Source organism: Castor canadensis, chromosome 11, assembly GCF_047511655.1.
Source record: "Castor canadensis chromosome 11, mCasCan1.hap1v2, whole genome shotgun sequence".
In the NCBI taxonomy this organism is placed as follows: domain Eukaryota; kingdom Metazoa; phylum Chordata; class Mammalia; order Rodentia; family Castoridae; genus Castor; species Castor canadensis.
Genome location: NC_133396.1, coordinates 92,435,740 through 92,456,970, shown reverse-complemented (window position 1 = coordinate 92,456,970; position 21,231 = coordinate 92,435,740). Strand labels below are relative to the sequence as shown.

General features: G+C 34.2%; 1 protein-coding gene and 1 pseudogene across 1 annotated transcript; both read left to right on the top strand.

Moving 5' to 3' along the window:
- The window catches only part of LOC109676832 (nucleoprotein TPR-like), a 30,060-nt pseudogene extending 14,194 nt beyond the window's left edge, over positions 1-15,866 (top strand).
- On the top strand, positions 15,857-20,383 carry LOC141410436 (nucleoprotein TPR-like). Its single transcript, XM_074048953.1, has 3 exons — positions 15,857-17,286; positions 17,388-17,516; positions 20,027-20,383. The coding sequence occupies exons 1-3, from the start codon at positions 17,164-17,166 to the stop codon at positions 20,255-20,257; spliced, it is 483 nt and encodes a 160-aa protein (XP_073905054.1). The 5' UTR covers positions 15,857-17,163; the 3' UTR covers positions 20,258-20,383.
- The last annotated feature ends 848 nt before the right edge of the window (positions 20,384-21,231 follow it).

The following is a 21,231-nucleotide window of genomic DNA, read 5'->3' as shown; positions in this document are numbered from 1 at the left end:
GTCATTCTGAGTGAGGTTAGCCTGGCCCAAAAGACCAAAAATTGTATGTTCTTCCTCATATGTGGACATTAGATCAAGGGCAAACGCAACAATGGGAATGGACTTTGAGCACATGATAAAAGCGAGAGCACACAAGGGAGGGGTGAGGATAGGTAAGACACCTAAAAAAATTAGCTAGCATTTGTTGCCCTTAACTCAGAGAAACTAAAGCAGATACCTTAAAAGCAACTGAGGCCAATAGGAAAAGGGAACCAGGAACTAGAGAAAAGGTTAGATCAAAAAGAATTAACCTAGGAGGTAACACACACTCACAGCAAATTAATGTGAGTCAACTCCCTGTATAGCTATCCTTATCTCAACCAGTAAAAACCCTTGTTCCTTCCTATTATTGCTTATACTCTCTCTTCAACAAAATTAGAGATAAGGGCAAAATAGTTTCTGCTGGGTATTGAGGGGGGGGAGAGGGAGGGGGTGGAGTGGGTGGTAAGGGAAGGGGTGGGGGCAGGGGGAAGAAATGACCCAAGCCTTGTATGCACATATGAATAATAAAACAATAAAAAAAGAAAAAGAATTGTAAAAGTAATATATTAAAAGTGAAATCTGATGTGATCAGAAACAGATACCCCAGCTTATTAAGTGTAAGTAACACATACTCTGAGAAAGCACTGAAAGAGTAATTCTATTAATTATCATGTTGCCTTTATTAGAATCTCTTAATGCCTGCATCAAACTCATGGTCATCAGGTTTGTCTGTCTCAATTGAAAATGAGTCCAAGATTTTTCACAGTCAGAATTATTCTATATTTATTTATAAAACATACATGGAAGTTCCTAAGATGGTTTTGTTAACATGCAAAGAAAGATAATAAGGCTTTAAAGCTATACCTAAATAATCTTATTTTAGAAAATTCCCTATCATTTTTATATATTGACAAGCATTTTAGTAATAGCATTATTTACAATATGAAGAAATGTCTTCATATCTTTCAGTATTTCTTTTTTTGGTTGCTACTTTTCATTTTTCATTTATAAGTTTATTGCTACAGTACTTGAGCACTATATATTTTTGTTATTTATATACCTGCTTTATTTGTATAAATCATAGAAGGAAGTACAGAATTTTCCGTTGAGTTTGCATCTTAAAGGAGATTCAGCAATTGCAGGAGGACACTGATAAAACCAACAAACATTCATCCAAACTTGAAAGAAATACAAATCAAAGATCTTCTAGAATAGGTTGGAATATTTTGTTTGTTTTCCAGATTTTTTTTAATATTGGCTGCCGAGTAATGTATAAGTCTGTTTGAAGATAGCTTAAGTAGAATTACCACATAGGAAATTCTAATCACTCTAGCAAAGTTATATCCTAGCCATTGTTTTTTTACAGCCCTTCATTTTTTTCTAAGTGTTTGATAAATTTTCAAATTGTAGGTACTGTTTGCAATAAGGGCAGAAACAATTCTGAGATAAATAGTTTTTCTCCAGCTCCCACCCCCTATTGTTTCATGTCTCAGAATGTATGCTAGCAGACTGATGTGTATTCTTTCATATCTTTCTTAAATATGTAAACACATGAGCATGTGTAAGCAAATGTAAAATTTGTTTTTACTGAAATAAAACCACTCTATGGTTTTGGTTTGGGCTTTCTGGGGTTTTTTGAGTCAGGGTCTTGACTGGCCTACAAGCTCACTATGTGGTCAAGATGGGGGTCGAACCCTACCCTCCTGTCTGTGACTCCCACATATAGACATGACAGGTAGGAACCACCATGTCTGGCCTGGCTTTTTGTTTTGTTTTGTTTTTAAGAAACATAGTCTCAGGCTAGACATGGTGGCACATGCCTGTGATCTCAGTTATGCTGGAGATGGAGATGGGAAAATTGCAATGTGAGGCCAGTGCAGGCAAAAGTTAGTAAGGCCAGTGGTGCAGGTCTATAATCCTAGCTGCACTGGGGGTGAGGGGAGGATTGCAGTCCCGGGCAAAAGTGTTAAGACGATATCAAAAAGTAAACTAAAAAGTGAAAAAGGCAGGAGACATAGCTCAAAGTGGTAGAGCATTTGCTTAGCAAGCCTGACTTCAAATCCCAGTCTGCAAAAAAAGAGAGAGAGACAGGTCTTTTCTTCCAGCTTCTTTTTTGGGCCATTGATTCCCAAAATTACCCAAAATGGCTCTGGCTAGGAACCTGCACTAGGGTTTGTGGTTAGAACTGTGACGCCTAGACATTTAAATATTCAAATTAAAGTATGCTGTGCATCAGAGGACTGCCATGTCCTCAAAACAACACCAAAACAATGCTGTTCTCAAAAGTCTCTCTGTCCTCAACTGTGAACCCAGTACCACACACTAGTTTTGCTTTGCTTTTGATATAAATAGAATCACACAGTATGCTTTGTTTTGGAAAAAGAGAGAGAGACATACACATTATTGCTAGTGTTGTACAAGCTGCCCCTGTACTCTTGGGCTCAAGGCATCCTCCTTCCTCAGTCTGCTAAGTAGTGAGAACTGTAGGCACTTAACCACCATAGCCATCTGCTGTGTTCTTGGTTTTATTTTGTTGGTTTTTTAATGAACAAGTCAGTAGATGTAGTACTATCTCATTCATGTTTTACTCTTAGCTTTTGTTTGTTTTTACACAACTCACATTCACTAAAAGTGTCCTATGAATGGTATTATATGTGTACTTTTTATTTAAAAATCTGTTTTCCATATTCTTCCCTCTGCCCCACCATATAGTATACATATAAACACAAACACAAAATAGATGTGCAGCTTTATGTGGTCTTTATGCTATTGATTCTTGATATAGAAAAGTGGAGCCATATATTTCGAATTATAGTTTGCTACTTTTTAATAAATAACTTTTACTATATTGTACTTAAAATAATTTTATTCCATTAAAATTTTCTTTACTTAGGTTTTAGTATTTCAGATGATAAGAGATGATAATGCGTTGTTTTTAAGATAATATAAGTTAGGCTAACTTAAAGGTTTTTATAAGTAATATTTTCATTTGAAATTTTTCTTCCAACACTCCCAGAATCAAAGCTAATACCATTATGTAATACTAAAATTTTGTTTTTAGATTAGAGTGCTTTCGATGGAAATTGAAGAAGTCAAGGGTAGCCATGTAATTCTTGATGAGGAAGTGAGCTCTGCTGACATAAGCAGCTCATCTGAAGTATTATCACAGCATCTAGTATCTTACAGAAATATTGAAGAATTTCAGCAGCAAAATCAGCATCTCTTGTTTGCCCTTAGAGAACTGGGAGAAATCATAGAAAGAGAAGAGCAAGAAACAACTTCATCTAAGTAAGCAGTTAACTACTTCACTTTGTTCAACAAACAGTGAAACTTCTTTTTTTATTGTTGCTGTTGGTAGTACAGCGTTTTGAACTCAGAGCCCCACACTTGCAAAGCAGGAGCCCTGCCACTTGAGCCACTCCACCAGAAACTTCTTAATATGCCTCTAATGGTGCTGGATACTGGGGATACAGTGATAGAAAAAGAAAATTAAGCAAAAATACTCCCAAAAAACAGTTTAAATAAATAAATCTAGTTCAGTGTGACAAGTGTTCCCACTAGGGAAGGAAGATATAGTTGGAGGTCCTAGCCTGAATTTCAGGAAACAGGCCAGACCTCATGGAGAAGATTTGAAGAATTACTCAAGTTGAACAAAGTTTTTTTCAAAAGATAATATCTGATGCTCTAGAGGAGGAGAAATGGCTATAAAAGCATGAAGACGCGTTTAAGCTGAGTGAAACTGGTTTAATTTTTGCAAACAGATTTTCAGATGATGTTGATGAGTACAGTACCTGAGTCTTGTATGGTGAGGATTTTTTTAAAGTGTTTCTTAAAATAGCAGAAAGCTGCAAAAAGGATAAAAGAAATGAAAATAGTGTGCTTGGAGGTATATGAAGGTACTTAGGTAATTTATAGAAGAAATTAAATTTTCTTTTCAAAAGAAAACTCTTAATTCAGGCCTATGAAAGAGAATGAATTCTTTTCCTGCAGACTCTTGGAGCTTCAGCTTAAATTTGAAAAGTTCCTTTACTGAGCTGGAACAACTCCATGAGTCATGACAGCATCAAATGCCACTTGTTGATCCCATCATTCGTCAGCGCAATATGTACCTTATCTTAGTGTCAACAGGGGTTGATATTCCACTACAAGGTAAGTTTTTATGTTATTTTAATGGAGTATTTTGAAATGTTATGTTAGGGAATAGATTTTGTGACCTAAGCAATAGGCACTCTTAATATGGTAGCCTCAAATTTGACTACTATGTTCAATTGATTATATAGCATGCCATCAGTTCTATGACATTGTTTTATGAATTACTAAGAAAGAAGAAAAGAAATGGACAAGTGAACTAAAAAGAAATGGGCAAGTGAACTAAACAGAACTTTCTCAAAAGAAGAAATTCAAATGTCCAAAAAACCCATGAAAAAATGCTCACCATCTCTAGCAATAAAGGAAATGCAAATTAAAACCACACTAAGCTTCTACCTCACCCCTGTTAGAATAGCTATCATTAGCAACACCACCAACAACAGGTGTTGGCGAGGATGCGGGGAAAAAGGAACCCTCTTACACTGTTGGTGGGAATGTAAACTAGTACAACCACTCTGGAAAAAAATTTGGAGGCTACTTAAAAAGCTAAACATTGATCTACCATATGATCCAGCAATACCACTCTTGGGGATATACCCAAAAGAATGTGACTCAGGTTACTCCAGAGGCACCTGCACAACCATGTTTATTGCGGCACTATTCACAATAGCCAAGTTATGGAAACAGCCAAGATGCCCCACCACTGATGAATGGATTAAGAAAATGTGGTATCTATACACAATGGAATTTTATGCAGCCATGAAGAAGAATGAAATGTTATCATTCACTGGTAAATGTATGGAATTGGAGAACGTCATTCTGAGTGAGGTTAGCTTGGCCCCAAAGGCCAAAAATCATATATTCTCCCTCATATGTGGACATTAGATCAAGGGCAAATGCAACAATGGGATTGGACTTTGAGCACATGATAAAAGCTTTAGCACACAAGGGAGGGTTGAGGATAGGTAAGACACCTAAAAAATTAGCTAGCATTTGTTGCCCTCAACACAGAGAAACTAAAGCAGATACTTTAAAGCAACTGAGGCCAATAAGAGAAGGGGACCTGGAACTAGAGAAAAGGTTAGTTCGAGAAGAATTAATTTAAAAGATAACACACATGTACAGGAAATCAATGCGAGTCAACTCCCTGTATAGCTATCCTTATCTCAACTAGCAAAAACCCTTGTTCCTTCCTATTATTGCTTATACTCTCTCTTCAACAAAATTAGAGATAAGGGCAGAATAGTTTCTGCTGGGTAGAGAGGGGTAAGGGGGAGTAAGGGAGGGAATGGGAGGGTATGGGAGGGGGCAGGGGTAAGGGGGAAGAAATGACCCAAACATTGTATGCACATATGAATAAAATTAAAATTTTAAAAAAAAGAAAAAGAAAGAAGAAATACTGAGTATTGTTGACGCATCTACATTTTAGAATCAATGAATTATAATATTTTGGTTATGTTTAAAAAAATTTAAATCTGTAAGTAATAAATTTCCTTTAATAAAATAAAAACACTATTAATATATTGGTTAATGGATTCCTTCTTTCAGAACTCCTGTATTGTGTTTTCATTTAAATTAGTTTTGCTTCTTAAATTGGTAATGATATGTTTATAGGAAAACAAAATTAAGCTAACTTATGAAAGCCTACAAAAATATTTCATCAGTCTTTCTCCTTTTTTTTTGAAGCTTCAAGCTTGGATGATATTTCTCTTGTGTCAACTCCAAAACATTCAAGTATATCACAGACTGTTTCTACTCCTGCTACAGTGCCTGTGATTGAATCAACAAAAGCTGTAAAAGCTAAAGCTGCCCTTAAACAAGTAAAGATCACACTTTTTTAAGATCATAGATTTTCTAGGGTTGGGTTGTAGAAAATACAGTGTAATCTCCTAATGATCGTCAATATTTAGTTACAGAAATTTTTTGAGAACTACAAAAAACAAAAGGCAGACCATGAAAAGATACAAAATGAGCAGCTTTGAGAAGCTTCGGGAGCAAGTCACAGATATGCAGTTACAAAACACAAAAATTTCTACCCAGCTAGATTTTGTTTCTAAATGGTAACTTTTCTTTTATTCAAAAATTCATAAAATCAAAATGTTATACTCCAGTATTCAGATCAGTCAAGTTCAAGGGTTAATTTGCAGTAGTGCTGCTTTTTTGTGGATTGTGTTCTAGGATGATGAACTGTTGTGGTTCACGTTTAATATTGGTTAATGATTATGGTGAGCAGTGCTAAATTCATTAGTTGAAGTCCATGTGATGAATGTTGCTTGTTTCCCTTCCTAAATGAAAGACGTGTTGTTTCTATAGGTCTCTGATAAGTTCACCAGAGGATGAGAGAAATGGGAGCAAATCTTATTCAGCCTCTTCTGTTGTAGATAGAAGAGAAGCAAGTGCTGGATAGTCCTTGGAAAATTGACTTTCTTGGTTACCTACAAAGAAATAGCAGCAAATTTCATTTTATGACTGTTAATAGGTTTATTGAATGCTTGTTTAGCAGGTTAGGGCAAAATTTATTTATACACAGTCTATGATAAAACTGTATCTTTGTAATGACAGTAAACAGGGAGTTATTTCCATATATCTAATAGCTCAGCATCTCAGAGCACCTTTTTTTTTTTAAAAGGTTGATACCTCAACCAGCCATTTTCTAAACTTTGAACCATACAAGAACATAAGATGAAGGAAAGGGGGATTGTTAGAAATCCATCACTAGGCATACAGGAATATCCTATATTGCACATTGCATCATGGTGGGTGTCTGATATATCAACATTACATTGGCCTTTTTCTTTTTTTTTGGCAGCACTAGAGTTTGAACTCAGGGCCTCAGGTTCACAAGGCAGGCACTCCACCACTTGAGCCACTCTACCAGCCCTATATTGGCATTTTTTAACATGATTTTTTTCCATGAATAAGATTTAAAAGCTATTCAGCATGGAATACTATGTTTATTTAGAATTTGAATTTAATTGCTAACTATAGTTTGGAAAAAAAGAATGGAGGTTTCACAAGCCAACTTATTTTATTGTCTAAAATAAAGCTATTGTGAAATTCTTCAAGGACCTAAGCAAGGATACAGTATTTCAGTTGCTTATAGAATTAATTTTCTTCCATACCAGTTATGAAATGCTGCAAGGTAATGTTAAAGGATATCATAGAGAAATAGCATCCCTACAAGAGAGAAATCAGAAACTCACTGCAACAACTCAAAAGCAGGAACAGATCATCAATACAATAACTCAAGACCTGAGAGGAGCAAATAAAAAGCCAGCTGTTGCAGAAGTGAGACTAGTACACCTCAGTGGGCTTGATAAGTTGCACTTGATATTTCTTTTGCTGCTTTGATTTTACTGACTGAAATGAGTTAAATGAGATGTTTTTGGGTTACAAGTCCTTATTGCATCATTTACAAATAGCCTGTAGTGCCTTGGTATAGATATATAATTTCTATTAAGATTGAGAAAAGTGTTCACTTTTTATTTTTTTGTTGAACTAAGATTTCATTATAAGTTTTCCATCTCAAAATAAATTTAGAAACAAGTGATTATTTATAGCAAAGACTCATTTTTATCCATTTTGACTCATTCATAATAAAAGACATTGATTTATATTTCTGAATTTTAACCTGATTGTAAATATGTCTGAAATTCACAATACTTCCAAGTAAATACTAAACTAGCTTACAATAAAAAATTCTTTCTCGCCTTACTTTTGATCACTACTTGTAAAACAAGTATGTTTATCCCCCATCTTACCTGTGAGAAACATATTCAAGAGCCAGTAAGTAATTTGCCTATTTTTGGCAGTCATGAGAAATAGGTTTATTAGGACTTAAACCCAGTTCTAGTTCTGTTGGCTGTATTCTGTCATTTTTATGCAGCTCCCATGCCATGTTGGGAGGTAAGCCACAACACTTGAGAACCAATACAGTGAGCTTTATGGTTGATAATTAATATCAAGTACTGGAGACTTAGAGTGCATCTTTTATGAGAAGGTGAAAAAACAAACAAAAAAATCCTCCAAATAGGCCAGTCATCACACGTAATTATGTTATATTTGGCACAATGTTTTCACCATTTTTTCTTTTGCTTATATTCCTCTCGAGGTAAGAGCAGAAAATTTGAAGATGGAAAAAAAAATGCCTAAATGGTCAGAAGTTCGTCTTTCTCAGCAAAGGGAATCTTTGTTAGCTGAACAAAGGGGACAAAACTTGCTGCTGACTAATCTGCGAACAATTCAGGTAATCAAGTAAAAAGCACATGTAGAGAAAAAGTTAAAATAATTTTATTCTTCTATACTCTTAATTTTCCTCCTTAGAAAAATGTATCTGTTGTTTTTGTTACCCATTATGGTCATGGAATTTGAGGGCTTACTAAAAAGTAATTTAAATAAAGCCTTAAAAGAGAATTGATTAAAACCCTGCAGTTGGCATGTTTGATCCTCAAGTCTAATACTGGGTTCTGTGCAGCATAACTTTACAAGGTTAACATTTTGGTTTTGTTTTTCCATAGAACTTCAGGAAATATGAATGACTTGTAATATACTTTTTTTCTCCCCACATTAAATAGATGCTTTAAATTGAAAAATGCAAAAATACGTTCTTGGCAAATAGTCTAGGTCCTAACTTTTTCATGTATTACATGTTTTGCAATTCCATAATTCTCTGTAGTCTTTAATTTTTCTTTGCATTGCTTTTTTTTAAAAAACTTTTAAGCAATAAACAAAAATCTTTAATTTATCTTAGAGAATACTAGAGAGATCTGAAACAGAAACTAAACAAAGCCTTAGTAGCCAGATAGAAAAACTGGAACATGAGCTCTCTCATCTAAAGAAGAAGTTGGAGAATGAAGTGGAACAAAAGCATACACTTACTAGAAATTTAAATGTGAGTCTATTGGGCTTTAAATTTCTAAACTTTATGTTTCATAATTAATCTTGTGTGTGGACACATTGCGATCCAAGTTGAAATGTGATTTTTCAAAAACTTCTTACAGACTAAGTTTTTCTTGTCTTCTTGTGCTTCATAATTCTGATTGTGAGTTTTCCTCTGCCTAGGTGCTGAATATTTCTGTATTTTAATTCTCTTGAACTTTGTTCTGGAAGTCAGTAAAGTTAATTAAAAATAGTTTGAGTCTTTTGAGTTTTTTTTTTTTTTAATGGGCCCAGAGCATTGCTTCATTTAGAACTAATTATTCCCCATTACTGAGGCAGGACCTTCCTAAGTACTAAGTTGTCCAGTGAATTAGTCTTTTTCTCAGTCTGATTGCCAGGCACAAGGTGTTGTTGCTGGCTTTCTGTGGTTATCACTCTAACTCTTTTGGATGATTCCATCATTTGGGGTAATCTCATGCACTGATCACTAGTCTGATGAATATTCAAAGAGTACTCTGCATAACTCCAGAGTTCTCTCATCTATCCACTGCTTCTCTCTGATATTCCATTTTAGGAACTTGAGCTGCTTAAGCTCCCAAGACCTTAGGTTTGCATTTTCAATTCAGGGATCATGCTGATCTGTTTCATTCCCTCTTCCTTGTGACATATTCTGGAACCTTATTAAGTCAGTAAACTAGGGCATTCTTTTGTTTCCTTCTCAGCGATCATGGTTGTTTCATGTGCTTTGTCTACTTAGTTGTTTCATATGGCAATGTAAAATCTTTTCTCTGTTGCTTTATCTAGTTAGAGTTATAAGATCTATAGAAAGAAATCTTGAACCTCTAGTTACATAGAAAAGGAAAGGTAGAGTTAATGTCGTTTTTTTCTTATAGGTTCAACTTTTAGATACAAAGAGACAGCTAGGTATAGAAATGAAACTTCATCTTAACACAAAAGAACTATTAAAAAATGCTCAAAAGGAAGTTGCTGCATTGAAACAATACCTCAGTAATATGGAAGTCCAACTTGCTTCTCAGTCTGCACAAAGAACTGGTAAAGGTAAATAAAGTAGTCATGTATTAGATAAATAAGTACTTCTTTAGGTTTGTAGTCTGTCCCATAAATAAATTCTGTTATCCTTCTCAGATGCTAATAAAGGGTAAGAAAATCCCTTTTGTTCTATATAGTAAATCTCAGTTTGAGGCTTAAGTTAATACATTTGGCAGACTGGAAGATTACAAAATAATCTGCGTGGTACCTCACCACAGTGTGTTCTGAATTTCCCAATTCTTGAAATCTTGTGTGTGAGTGTGTATGTGCTTGCTGGGGATCAAACTTAGGACTTCACATATACTAAGTAAGCACTCTACCACTGATCTATACCCCAATGGAAGAAGCAAATAACTATAAGTATGTAGACACACACATGTCTGATACGTGTATATAATGGATATATAACTATAACTATCCAGAAATCCTTTCTTGTTGCTTTCATATGATAAACCATTCTTTTCCGTGCATTTAGATGTTAACTTTAGATTAGTAGATTTTGCTTGTTTTTGCTTTTAGGGGCGCTAGGGATTGAACCCTGGGCCTCTGTGGAAGGCATGCACTGTACCACTGAGCTATATCCCTAACCCCTAGACTAAAGGAGTTATTTAGTGTTTTAGAGTAAATGTTTAAATAATAAATTAAGAATCTAATTACTTCTTTAAACGTCTACCTTAGCTTAGTGGAAATATTTCATGTTCTTCTCTTATATATCACTTGCTTAGTTTTTATAACAGATTTCAAATATTTGAATTTTTTTGGATGAAGTAACATATGACAAATAGTTTTTATCTTGGGGTTCAGCATAAATTGAAATATATTTTATATTTAAGTAATTTTATATTTGAACCTTAATTCTAAGTTACATACTCTTTGAGAGTAGTCACCTCTAATACCATTTAAAATGTTAATTTACAGTGTCATTTTTAATAAAGTTATTGTGTCAGCCTACTGACAAAGAAGATGTAGATGATCTCCTGAGTCAGCTAAGGCAGGCTGAAGAGCAGGTAAATGATTTGAAGGAGAGACCCAAAGCAACTACTAGTAATGTGGAACAGTATCAAGCGGTGGTTACTAGCTTAGAAGAATCCTTGAACAAAGAAAAACAGGTATGTACACCCCTGAAATTCACACATGTATTTACTTTCTTTTTTAAATTTGGAACTTGCTAAGTCTAAGGCACTCTACTATGCATTTGACTGGCATCATTCCCCTTACTACCTGAAAGTTCTTGAGTCTGATAAGTCATGTAAAAGAAAAACCACAAAATTCATACAACAAGGGGGAAAGAGTGATTACTGTGGGAAAGTAACAAGTCAAATGTTGAGAAAAATGAGGTGTTAGGAGAGTTATTTGTCCCCTGGGTACACATGGCTTCACAAAGGAGATGATAGTTTTGAGTGAAACTATCATCTGGATAGTCAAAGATCTTAGAAAGGCATTCCATGCAGTAGTAGGCCTCAGCCAAGGTAGAAAAGATTCAGATGATGACAATGCAGATAGTGTGCTGAATTTATGAAGTCAACTACTGAGAGATACAATTAGTTGAGAAGCAAATATGAAAGATTTAGAACATCATGTCTCATTGTATTTTGTTGTCTTATTCAGAACCACTGATTTTCTTTAACATGTCATAATTAGAAATTTTTTTCTTTACAAAGAGTAAAGTGGTAGATTGGAGGATACAAAGTTCATTTTGGAGGCTCTCACAATGCACTAGGGCCACAATTTATTTCAGTACTGTGGCTTGAACTCAGGGACTCTTGTTTGTTAGACAGGTGATTTACCACTTGAGCCATGCCCCAGCCCTTTTTGCTTTTTATTTTATTTTATTTTTTAATAGGCTCTGTTTGGTTATTATGCCTAGGCTGGCCTGGACCACAGCCCTCCTATTTACACTTCCTGCATATCTGGGGTGACAGACACACACCACCACACCCAGCTTTTATTGGTTGAAATGTAGTCGTGCCAAGTTTTTGTGGGCTTGCCTCTAAACTACCCTACAGTTCTCTGCCTCCTGAGTAGCTGGAAATATAGCATAAACCACTGCACCCAGCTTAGGACCACAATTTTAAAAGATCTTTTTGTGGTTGGCATTAGTGACATCAGTGTGTGAGGAAAATATCTTTCAGAAGTACACAGACAGATTTAGCAAATGGATATGAGGAGATAGGGAGAGAAGAGATACTGAAAATTTCATCACAAAGGAAAAAAATGACCAATAGGCAAGTTGAGAGGTAGTCTATACTTAAAGATTTACATGGTATATTTTCTAGTCACATCTTTATTAATTCTTTTCATATAAGGCAACCATTAATTTTAGTAATTAATTGGTAAAAGCTTATATCATTTGTTAAAAATAATTTTAAATGTTTATAATTTTTGTTTCTTACTGTTTGTAATCTGATGAAGGTTACAGAGGAAGTACATAAGAATATTGAAGTTCATTGGTTACAGAGGAAGTACATAAGAATATTGAAGTTCATTTAATAGAATCAGCTGAATTTTAGACACAATTGGAAAAGAAGTTGGTGGAAGTTGAGAAGGAAAAGCAAGAACTTCAGGATGACAAGACAAAAGCCAGAGAGCATGGAACAGCAGGTAAGTCATTAAGCATAATAATCTTTCTTTGTGTGTGGATTGAATTTATTTAACTAGCTATTCGTTACCATTTAGTTCATCTCAACAGATATCAACTGCTAGCCAGCAATTTTAATTTTATGATTTGCTCTATTCTGTATATCTCTGTGCTTCCTTTTGAAAGTTTCAGACCACTTTATATAATTAGATAGTAGAACTGCTTTTTTTAGAAGTCTCTGTCTCATATTTTACTTTTGCAAACATTAGTAGGGAGTGAATATAGAGTTGTAAATTTTGTGCAGTAGATCATGTCAGGGTATAACTATACGAAGTCTATCAGCAGTCCTTACATCTGTTGTCATAATTTCCTCAGTACTTTCCAAGTTTGCAGTTAACTCTGGTTTTAATTTTGTCCTTCTTATTTAGTTATCTGAGTTGAAGAAAACACTTTCTAGTGTTCAAAGTGAAGTACAAGAAGCTCTTCAGAGAGCAAGTACAGCTTTAAGTAATGAACAGCAAGCTAGATGTGACTGTCAGGAGCAAGTAAGTATTTTTCTCAGAGTCAGCTTCTGAGAAATAAGCTTTGAGCCTAAAGAATGGTTCTTGGAGTATATGAATGCATTTGAGGGGGTGAACCTCATAAAAATACAAGATTATTTCTATTATTGTACAGCTTCGATTAAGTTAAAAAATAAAGATGAAAGCTTGAAGACGATACTTACAAATAGGAAGAAATATAAAAACAGGAATAAAAGACTAAAAGTATACTTGCTGTCATTTATAAACTTTGCTATACTATTGTTCACTAGATGCAGTTATAAAATGAAGTGGACAACATAGTTAAGATACTCTCAACAAAAAACAAAGACCACTGAAAAATATCTGTAAATGCATTGCTAAGCTTGTGCAGACTTCTATGCTCCGCACTTTATAAAGGTCATACACATACATGCATGCATGAAAAAGCTCTTTATAATGTTTTTCTGATGAAAGAATAATGAAACCCAATTCAGTGTGACATTTTTTAAAATGGTAGAATGGAAAGGGAATAAATGTATGGATATTGATAAAGTTCTCATCTTTACTTTAGATGGTATGTAATAGCTACTCACTTTTTTCTTGGTCTTTGTTTAAATATGTGTATCATGTATATAGAGAGAGAGCTAGATACATTTATTGACATATATTGTATCTATATGCGTGGGTCAATATTACTTTCAAAATGGAATACAGAGAAGGCAGAACTCAAAAGTAAATTAGACCAAAATGAATTATCCTTACAACAACATTTGCATAACATATTTACAATAACATTATAAATTAAAAAATCAAATAATGTGCAGATTGAATATCATGAACCCTTTTCAAGCATTGGTGCCCAAAAAGTTTCAGATTTTAGAGCATTACAGATTTCAGGTTCTCAAATTAATACTGTTGAACTGATAAGATGTATGCAAATATTCCAAAATCCAAAAACTCTGAAATTTAAAATACTTCTGGATAAAGAATAAACCAATCCATAATTATAGCTCAGTATTCAATGATTATTTCTATTTTCCATAAGCTTGTATATATGTACAAGTGTATTTTATATAACTAACATATATTTGGCTTTCATAATTTCTTCCAGGTTGCCACATAGTCTCCTAAATTTCATTTTAAATAGTTTTTTTTAAAAAGTATTTTATTAAGGAAATACAGCATAACTTAATTATTTCCATTTTGTTACATTTAGTTTATCTTCATTTTTATTTTAAAAATATACTGTGTGTCTGTTCTAAAAATACTGATGAGCTTCATGGATTTTAAGCTTTTGTGTCAATTGGGGGATAATTTCTTCCAGGCTAAAGTAGCCGTGGAAGCTCAGAATAAGTATGAGAGAGAACTGATGCTACACGCTGATGATGTTGAACCTCTGCAAGCTGCTAAGGAACAGGTTTCAAAAAATGGCATCAGTTTCTTCCAGCATTTGGAAGAAACAAAGCAAAAGGCAGAATCACAGTTGTTGGAGTATAAAGCATCTTGGGAAGAGAGAGAATGTTAAAGGTACTGTTGTAAATCACAACAGAATGTCAATGAGAATTGGAATAATTGAGGTTGTTTTATTTTGTTCTTTGTTTTTGTTCCTTGGTGATTCTGAAGTTTGAACTCTGGACTCCATTCTTGGTAGGCTGGGCCTCTGCTGCCTTAGCCACAACCCCCAGTTAAGAATTGTTTTTTAAATGTACATTGGAAAATCTGCCATTATAGTAGACTCTTGGCTTACAGGATGAAGTTTCCAAATGTGTGTCTTGCTGTGAAGATTTAGAGAAACAAAACAGACTGCTTCATGATCAGATTGAAAAATTAAGTGACAAGGTAGTTGCCTTTATGAACGAAGGTGTGCAAGGTCCATTGAATTATCTCCCAGTGAAGAAGGAGAATCTCAGGAACAAATTTTAGAAATTCTCAGGTAAATTAAATACATTCGTAATGCTTTATGATATAGTAATAAAACGGCAAATGCAGAAATTAGAGGAGGTTATACATAATTTAGATGAAAGTCTCATTCTTTTATTGGGCAGAAAAAGAGCCACTACCACCTGATTAGTGATTACTTTTATCATTGAAATATACTAAATAAATGGTTGTAATGTTGAATCTGATAGTAAGAACTTAAGCTGGTTTTCTTGAAAAATTAAATGCCAGACAGGTATAGTGGTACATCCCTATAATCCCAAGCACATGGAAACAGGTAAGCTTGTGAGTTTGAGACCAGCCTGGGCCTGAGTGAGACCCTGTCTCAAAATAAAGAAAAACTAAATGCTTTATAGATCATTTTAAAGGTGTATATTTCTGAAACCAATATATATACTAACATATCTTCTAGTACTTACTGATAAAATATTATGTGAAAATACTGAGTAAAGTGAATGATTTTTGTCATCTTAAAAATTGCCTCTTTGAAATGTTATATTGTTGGCTTTTTTAACTTTAGATAAAATCTTAATATAAATATTCTTGTAGATTTAACTGACAAGAGAAAGAAATTGCTGAAACTAGATTTGAAGTGGCTCAGGTTGAGAGTGTGTTACTGACAAAGCGTTGAGCTTTTAGAAAAAGAGCTTCAGGAACTGCAGGATAGCCTAAATGCTGAGAGGGAGATGGTCCAGCTATGTATACTAACCTTACAGAAAGTAGTTCTTAAGTCAGAAGAGCTCATTTATATTTCTGCCATTTACTGTAATGTAAAGTTTAATTTGAAATAAGCGTTCTTTTAAACTTACAAATTCATTAGAGATATATTACATATTGCTATAGCACTGTGGTTGAATGAAGTCTCTGTACCCAGACTATCTCTAGCTTCATACCATTAGGTATGGTTTTGTGCATTAACTTCCTTGCTGTCAGTTTCTTAACTTATTAAAGTTGTGATTTTGTATACAACCTGATAGTCATTCTAGGATTTACTGATAGATTGAAACTACTGCAGAATGTTTTTTTTCCTAACAAAGCAGCAAAAAAGTAGTCAAAACTAACAACCAAAGAAAGGAAAAGGTGCTGTAGTGAAGTGTGTGATTATAACAAAAGCTTGACTTCTTAGCCCCCATTACCATCCAAAAGCTTATTGTTGAGTTACCTCTTCTAACCAGATACAATAGTATACCCCTCATCTAGAAGGAAGGAAATCAAGACCTTAAAACATTTACCTCCTTTTAAGTGGTAAGTTGTCAAATTGAATAATAGGGGAAAACCACTGAACAGGGGGAAATGAACAGTCATTTTATGAAGTGTATGTTTTCAGCAGAAGTTGAAAGTTGGAGAGTTTCATCATGTTGAAAAAATAGTCCAATTTCAAATGTTATCTCACCATGGAAATAATAGATTCTACAATTCATGGAGTTAACTGTTGGGAGAAAATGAACAGAATCATAGCTTATCTAGCAAAGATTGTATGTTGTCTCAGCCTCTTCTTTGTTACTCCGTTTGGCTCTAGAAAAACAAATGCTAGAAAATGCCCCAGCCTGTGAATAAATTCAGAGGGGAAACCAATTCTTACATAAACATAGTAGGAAGAGTCAAGCAGTAACACATTACATCAGAAGTAACATACATGTGATCGGTGTAGCATGGCAACCATGAAATATGCTGTAGCTTTTAAAGTAATGGGGGAATAAAGTAAAAGTTTGTGTAAAAGATAGATAATTATGCCCACTGAGAAGATAAAAGTTCAAACTGTTCAAAACCAATGTGATTAAACAGAATCAAATGATGAGGGGCTAGTATTAAATTGAGTGCAGCAAGAAAAAAAATGTAGAAAGATAAAATAGATGAGACTGATGTTTTTACCTAATGCTAATACTGTTTGTTTGTTGGTGGGATTTACAGTCTTTCTGCTTTTATCTTTGTAATTTCTTGCATTTATTTACACTCGTGCAGTAAACATATGTCACAGGAAATAAGCATGTTAACTTTCAAAAGCTTCAGTTAAAGTTGAAATTTGATTCTCTCTACTTTTTCCTGGTTTATTCATGTGTTTGAAATCTTTAGGTAACTGCAAAAACAATGGCTCAGCATGAAGAACTGATGAAGAAAACTGAAACAATGAACATAGTTATGGAGACCGACAAGATACTAAGAGAAGAAAAAGAGAGGCTAAAACAAGATCTACAGCAGATGCAAGCAAAGGTTGTTATCTTACTAATCAAGAGTAGAGTCATGTTACCATTTTTCATTATTTGAACAATTTTTATGTTAGTTGTTTAAAAATATATTGGTACTATTTTCAGGTGTGGAAACTGGAGTTAGATATTTTACCCTTAAAAGAAGCAAATGCTGAACTGAGTGAGAAAAGTGGTATGTTGCAGGCAAAGAAGTTACTAGAAGAGGATATCAAACGTTGGAAAGCACTTAATCAGGTAAATGAAATTAAAGCATTCACAAAACATGGAAGCATGTTGAGTTGAGATAATAGGGTAAACCTTAAAACTTAAGGTACAAAGATACTTGGCAAACTAGTGGAAATTGTAGTGTATTTATCAGTGGTAGTCCAATATATTACATCTTTATATGTGACAGGTTAAATTTATAGTTCTGTTTTTTAAAAGATTTCAAGTATATTTTGTATATTTTTTTAAAGTAGTTAATTTAGTTCCCAAAATTCCAAAGGTTTAGGCTTTCACTTCATTAAAATACTTTTATATGTGAAAATAGGCATTTATGTAGCTTATTGAAGCACTTTAAGCAACTGCTCACTGGAGCCTTTTTAGGGGGAGTGAAACTATATGCAGCATATGTAGCTAGGAACTCCAGTGCACTGTTCGAACAGAAGGCTGTTGGTGTGCCATACACACAGCAGTTACATGACTGTGAGATTTTCTTAACCTCTCTGAGCCATAGCAGTCCCCATTTGTAAAATGAGGATATAAAACCATTGTGTGACAGAAGTGAAATAAAAATGTAATGCAGCTTCCTTGGCACCTAAAAACTGCTCTAGAATGGTAACCATTATTGCCTATTTATAAATAGGATTTTGAAATTTTCCAATTCTTTTATTACACAATCTGGAAAATTAAGAAGGGAGAATACTAGATACAGTTCTATTACATTGTGCAGCCTTTCCTGGTTAGTAGAATCACTTGCATTTAGGATGGCTTAGTGTGTTTGTTTAGGTTGTAAAGCATTATACATTTTTTTCCCTTGCCAATGTCACTTTAATAAAATTAGTAGAAGTTTGTAAGTTTTTAGATTCCATGGCTGCTTTTATTTGTCCTCATTGTAAATAATCTAAAGTGTTCCTTTACAGCTGTGGAAAATGATGAACAATGATGTGATTTTTTTTTCTCTTCCATTTTGGCTAGATTTTGCTAAACTGAAGCTTTGAAATTAATATTTAATATTTCAATGCTCAATTATTTTGCATGCAAAGCACCTAGTATAAGCATAATTAGATATTCTGCCATTTTATTAAAGTACACTTATTTTATACCTAAAAACACAAAGCATGCGTTTCTGCTATTCTAGAATCTAGTAAATCAATAAAAAGATCCAGAGACAGAAGAATATCAGAAGCTCCTTTCTGAAAAGGAAGTTCATACTAAGCGTATTCAACAGCTGACTGAAGAAATTGGGAGATTTAAAGCTGAAATTACAAAGTATATGGAAAAAAGCCTTAAATCATATGTAATACATGAAATCTTAAAGAAGTTTCTTTAACTCTGCAAGTGCTTCCTGGTTTGAGGAAGAACATAAAGTGCTAGAGCCCTTGCATATGGCTTTTTCTCTATTCTCTGTGGGGCAAGCAGGCAGAGATTTAATATTATGCTTTCGTATATGAATTAATTCTCCACATTTTCTTATTTAAAACAATAGTATATAAGTCTAAGACTAAATGTATTTCCTAAAAAAAAAAGTCAACTTTTGCAGTAGGTTTTTCTTTCAATTTTGTGTTAGTCTATATTTGTAAATCTATAAGCAAAGGTTTTTAATTTTTTAAATGAACTTGGAGTGAAATATAGTTCCCCTAAACATAAAAAATTAAGTATTAAAGTTATTGACATACCTCTTGTAATTATGTCCTCCCTCCCTCTACCTTTTTTTTTTTTGCATGGTACTAAGGATTGAATTCAGGGTCTCCTCCCTGCTGTACAGTTTTTTTGTTTTGTTCTACCAGTTGAGCCACACCCTCAATCCTTTTGCTACTAGTTTGTTTATCATATATGGTCTCTCACTAACTTTGCCTGCATTCCCTGAACCATGACTTCCTACTTCCACCTCCTAACTAGGCTTACAAGTGTGTACCACCACTCCTGGCTATGGCTTCCTTTTGTGTAATGCTTTACAGCTTATAAATTTTTGGCATGTACTCTCCTTATCATAACAGTAGTCTGGTATGCTCAGCAGGAGGGATTTTTTTTCTTTCTTTTTTTTGAAATGTAGAAAAAGCAAAATATAAAGTTGCCACTATGTAAGGGTATCTCCCCCCCCCACCCTACCCCCACCAATCTTATTTGTTACACTGGTACTCTGAGGTTGACCTTTAAGTAATTTCCCAATTTATTAAGAATAAGCCACATTTATTAAATGTCTATCATGTGTTGCCATGATAACTAAGCTAAGTGCTTTTTGACCATTATTAACAGTCTTGAGGATAACCTTACTTTTACTTGTATATTAAATTTTCTCCATTCACCCACCAAAAACAGACTGAAACAGGTTAAGGGACTTGCCCAAAGCCACAAAACTCGTAAGGGCAAACTCAGTTATCTGTGGGTCTAAAACTTACATTTGTTAACACACCATCTCACTAATTTACTTCTGGATATAGAAGTGAAGTGAACATTCCTCCTGGCAAGATTAGTATATTGAGGGATTGTCTACAGTATTTTGTGGCAAAATTTTAGTTCAAAATAACCTCCTTTTCCTATAGGTGAAGGAAATACAGGTGCAGCGGAGTCATCTTCTTCCCAGGAGACTGCTAGGGAACAGTAGCCATCATCAGCAACTGAAAGACGGATTCCTCAAGCACCTCAGTCACCAAGACCCACCACATCCACTTCCTCCATGCCTGACCATTCACGCTCCACCTCAAGAGTTGGGACCGCTGGCTCAGGCAGAAAAAAAACTGGGTGTTCTGAGAAATGAACTTTTAAAATCTTGACTTTTTCTACCTTTCTGTTAGAGATTATTCTTTTTTTCAGGAATTAAATGAATTTTTTCAATGTTTTGGGTTACTTTTATAAGATTTTTTTTTTAACTAAAACTAATCTGATTTCCTGTCCTTGAATTGTGGCAGTAGTTTACTTTTGTAAATTGATTGAAATTTAGAAAGATAAGGCATACTAGGAGTTGTATATAAATTGAAACATATAGAAACTGAAATGATTGTAGTCATAGTAGATAAAATTGTGGTTGCTGTTTCTTCAGGTTACAAAATAAGATTTCCTTGAATTTTAAAATAAAATGCATTTTGGCAGCTCAGTACCATTGTTTTTTAATGTTTTTTGTCTAAGGAATTTCTGTTGTACTTTTTTCCCACTTTCTTGTAATCACAGATTTCTACTTTTCAAGTTGATGAAAGAGTATATGATCCTTCACGTGTTTAGGGAGGAGTAGATTTGCATATGTGTTAACCATAGGTTGTTGCAGAGCACAGTAGGACAAGTACAGTGTTTCTGTTAATCCACTGTGGGTTTTACCGGGACCATCCTGTGTTCAAAACTGTTTAAGTACCAGTAGTGAAAATCACTTCATTATTTCAAATACAAAGTCTAAAGGATCATGTATGGATACCATGACATATATTCAACCTATCAGTTTAAAATTAGAATTATCTTAACTGGGAAACGATAAGAAAGGAGTATGGCTACTTGAACTACAAAAAACACTTAAGCCTTAAAGTCCCAAAGTAACATTTTCAATTAAGGAGATAGGAATGAAATTCATTTATTATACAAATAAAATAATAACATAAGTTGGTTTTAATTTAAATATTGGGTAATATTTTGTGCGTTGGTTAACTTTATGTATAAATCTGGGGTGGGGGACATGTTCTAAGGTTTGAATTCAGGGCTTTGTGTGTTCTAGGCAGATGCCCTACCACTTGAGCCATGCCCTATAACCCTTTTTGCTCTG